Here is a 4,049-nt window from a genome sequence, read left to right as displayed (position 1 = left end):
GGTAACACACCTGTAGAAACCCTTCTTGTTCCCCTTCACATCTATTGCTAGCTGCAGCTCCAATTGTGCTTTGGCCTTCCTGATTTCATTCCTGCATGTTCGATCAGCATTTTTATAATCCTCCCTAGTCATCTGACCAAGCTTCCCCTTTTTTGTGTTTAAGTTCACCAAAGACTTCTTTGTTAAGCCAAGTTGGATGCCTACCATATTTGCTGTTCTTTGTGCACATTCCCTCTGAGTTCCCTCAGCTGCTCCTTATAAGTCATGTGCCCCAGCCCCCTAATAATTTTTGTTGTCCTCCACTGGACTCTCTCTAATTTCTCCCCTTCCTTCCTGTGGTGGGGGACTCAAAACTGGACACAATACACCAAATGTTGCCTTACCACTGCCGTCTAGAGGGGAATAATGTACTCACCTTACTGCTCACCCCCCTTTCTAAATTGTTGGAACTATAAAATATTTAAACTGTTATTTGTTATCACGTGTGTAACCCCTTCGCTGGGCTTCTCTCCCTTCACAGGCATCTGAGTATTTCTGAGCCTGATCGGCGACTCGACCAACTCATGTCAGCTTTCAATCTCACCCCCTCCATCCCGCTAACATTCATCTTAAATGGCGTCCCTGGACTGGAAGCTGCCCACATCTGGATTTCCATCCCTTTCTCTACGTTCTACATCATCAGCCTGTTGGGAAATTTCACGGTTCTCTTTGTTGTCACCAAAGAGGAGACACTGCACAAGCCCATGTACCTGCTGCTCTGCATGCTGGCGTTCACAGACATCGGCATGTCTACCTGTGTCGTGCCAAAGGCACTGTGCATATTTTGGTTCAGTTTCAAAGACATCAGTATGGATGGCTGCCTTACCCAGATGTTCTTCCTTTACCTGTTTAATGCTACACAATCAGCTGTCCTCGTGACAATGGCCTTCGATCGCTACGTCGCCATATGTGACCCTCTAAGATATGACACCATCCTCACCAACACACGAATCACTAAGCTAGGGCTAGTGGGTTTGATACGAGCTGTTCTCTGGGTTCTGCCAGCGCCCCTGCTACTGCGGAGGCTTCCATTCTGTGCCAACCACATTATCCCCCACACGTACTGTGAGTACATGGCTGTGTTGAAGATCACATGTGGGGACACCAGAGTAAATGAGATATATTCACTGGTGATAATATTAATGACCATCGGGTTAGACCTGACACTCATTGGACTAACCTACGGGCTGATCATCAGGGCCGTCCTCAGAATCTCCGCAAAGAAAGCCCACCAGAAAGCCCTCAACACCTGCACAGCTCACATCTGTGTGATGCTGATGTCTTATACTCCCTTCCTCTATGCCGTCCTGACACAGAGGTTCGATCAGGGCATTGCTGCCCACGTAAACTTCCTCTTGACCAACCTCCATTTCTCTTTGCCCCCCATGCTGAATCCTATCATTTATGGGGTCAAAACTAAAGAGCTTCGTGACAAAGTGGGAAAATACATCTGCAGAATGTGATCGCCTAGGGCTACTGACTTTAAACCAGCATGACAGGAGGGGGAAAGTATGTCTCCTCGTTAATCAAGGATGATCTGCCCCTAGGTGGTTGAACTCAGCCTTGTGGAAGTTCCCAGTTTCAGAAGTTCCTTACACATGTTGTCTTATCACTCCATCACTATGCACTGCCCTCTCCATTGCTAAGTTCCATCTCTCTGACCATCACCTGATCTCTTTCAGAATCACCTGTCATCCCCTAGCCCCACACACCCTGTCACTCGGCCTTTCTGTGACTTCCAGACCACCAAAGCTGATGATATTTCACAAGCTCTCAGCCCTGTTTTCCATCAGGATGGTTGTTGATTCTCACTATTCCTCATTCTCCTCCATCTTTGACTCTTTTCCTCCTCTCTGCTATCACAAGGTCCCTAACTCTGCCAGCCTGCAGGCTCCAACAATCCCTTCCAGTCCTGAGTCTTCCCAAATCTGTCTCTCTGAATTCTTACCTAGCAGACACTTGGAGTTTTCCCCTCTGCTTTGTCCCTCCCAAAGCCCTGAAATCTGCCCTCCATTCTCAGTTTATTTTGGTACACACATTGCACACAGACTGGGGACAAAATAAACAAAAGACAGTGGGAGTCACCAGGCACATGCCGTACTGGAGGGCTAGTCCCGCACAGGGCTCTCTTAGAAACTGTAGCATTTCCATTTCTGATTCATACTCAGAAAGTAGGGCAATTGATTAGTTATCTTAGATGTCTGTACATAAAGCCTGGGGAAAAAAGCAGAAGGAATTGGAAGTCCTGGCACAGACGACAAACTACGATGTGATTGGAATAACCGAGGCTTGGTGGGAGTTGTTCTTGGTGGATGTCACCAGAATCTCAGACCACGCGGACTACACCCGATGGGCTGGCTAGATACCATGGCACTCACCCAACACACAGAGCTGCCACTTCCTGTGTGCTCAACTTGTGCTCCCGGAAGTGAATGTTGTCTTGTCCCCTACATAGCTTCTGTTTCCCTAATGGCCCCTAGCCTTTCTTAGGTGTTAAAATGGATGCCACCCACCTCTCACAGGCCCTTCTGGCCGATGGTTCTCTTGGCGGGTCATTGGTGACTCCACCCTCCGGCCGAGTCACACACGCTGTCCCCCTTCCAGGTTACACAGGCTCTAGTTCTTTTCATGGTCCTGCTATGGGGCTGTAGCACTAAGGTCGCCTTCCTGGGGGCACTGCCTTCATCGACAACCCAACAGGGCTCATCTCGGTTCTCTCAGTTAGTCTCTCTCCTTTCAGAAGCCTTCTCTGACCTCAGTCTGCAACCAGAGCAGCAGGGCCCATCACGGTACCTTCACCTGGTCTGGCTAGGTTCTGGGCTCAGTCCCCTGGGCTCAGCATGCTCGCACTGACGTGTCCATGGTCCTGCCACTCTTCTGCCCAGTCAGGCACCCGGTCTTTGGCAGCCTTCCTTGCCCTCAGTTCTGTCTGCAGTGAGCTGTCTCCAGCACTGGTGATCTTCTAGGCAGCCAGGCATCAGGTCCTCCTTCTTCAAGTTCCAGGCAGCAACTGAAGGAAGGCTCTGTCTCTGCTGCTTTCTTTTATATGAGTATGGCCCTTCTGGCCCCTGACTGGCTGCTCCTCTGCAGCTAATTCACTTCTCATCCATCTCAACGGAAGATTTCAGGCATATCCAGAAATAAAACAAACATTTTCCATTGTTAACAGGTGACCTTGAGTGTAGTGCTGTTAGAGTATCCCAGAAGTTTAACCGAATTCTAGTCCAGTGACCTACGTGAAGAGGTGTTTAAATAACAGGTACAGAGGTGCTCGCTTGTAAAGCAACTTGCCTCCAAGCCGTTGTGACAAGATCTGCCTACCCCACTGCAAATGCTAAAAATAATGAACATGAATAATTTGGAAACAGCCTTTCCAAATGTCGTTACTGCCCTGTGTATTAACCTGGCATTACCAGTCCCACACTGCAGTGGTGAATGGTCTTTTTTGTATTTAAAGAGGACAAAAAGTGCTTTAGGTGCTACAACGGTTCAAGAAAGACTTAGTCGTACTCTGTTATGCATTCATTCGCAGCTGGCAAACTCTGTAGACTTCTCCAGTTTAATTGAAACATTTGCTGCAGCAAAGTCATGCCGAAAAATCTGAAGACATTTTCATCATTGTAAATAAAAACCAAACCACTGCACATGGTGACTGCTCTAGTTATTTATTTTATGTATAGATGTGTGTATTCTATTTACTGCAGGGCTACCATTGCTGGTACCCTAGTGGCAGCTACCTCCATCAGCAACTTAAACTTGTAAATAAATCTTGTACCGCTGTGTGTTGTGTCAAAGACAACTTCAGTGTGATCTCTCATCTTTTACAGTCATTCCACATGGGGGCTCACAAATATGTTTGGCACTGGGCACGCAAAAGGTTAATCCAGCCCTGCAGCCAAAAATCTTAATCTTGACAAAAAGTGCACAAATTCCATACCCCGCCCACATGACAAAAAAAGTACAGCTAGTGCATGTCAGAATCGGGGAAAACAGGGATAGATTCTAGTGAT

At 47.6% G+C, this 4,049-nt stretch overlaps 1 protein-coding gene across 1 annotated transcript; it reads left to right on the top strand.

The window, feature by feature from the left end:
• The first annotated feature begins 563 nt into the window (after nucleotides 1-563).
• On the top strand, nucleotides 564-1,502 carry LOC137146697 (olfactory receptor 52N4-like). The gene has a single exon (XM_067538189.1). It carries the CDS (start codon nucleotides 564-566, stop codon nucleotides 1,500-1,502), a length of 939 nt encoding a protein of 312 aa, XP_067394290.1.
• The last annotated feature ends 2,547 nt before the right edge of the window (nucleotides 1,503-4,049 follow it).

Source organism: Emydura macquarii, unplaced genomic scaffold (genome assembly GCF_026122565.2).
Source record: "Emydura macquarii macquarii isolate MOO-44397 ecotype Brisbane River unplaced genomic scaffold, CSIRO-AGI_Emac_v2 contig_466, whole genome shotgun sequence".
Taxonomy (NCBI): Eukaryota; Metazoa; Chordata; order Testudines; family Chelidae; genus Emydura; species Emydura macquarii.
The sequence above is the reverse complement of the archived record's forward strand: the minus strand, read 5'-3'. Positions and strand labels throughout refer to the sequence as shown.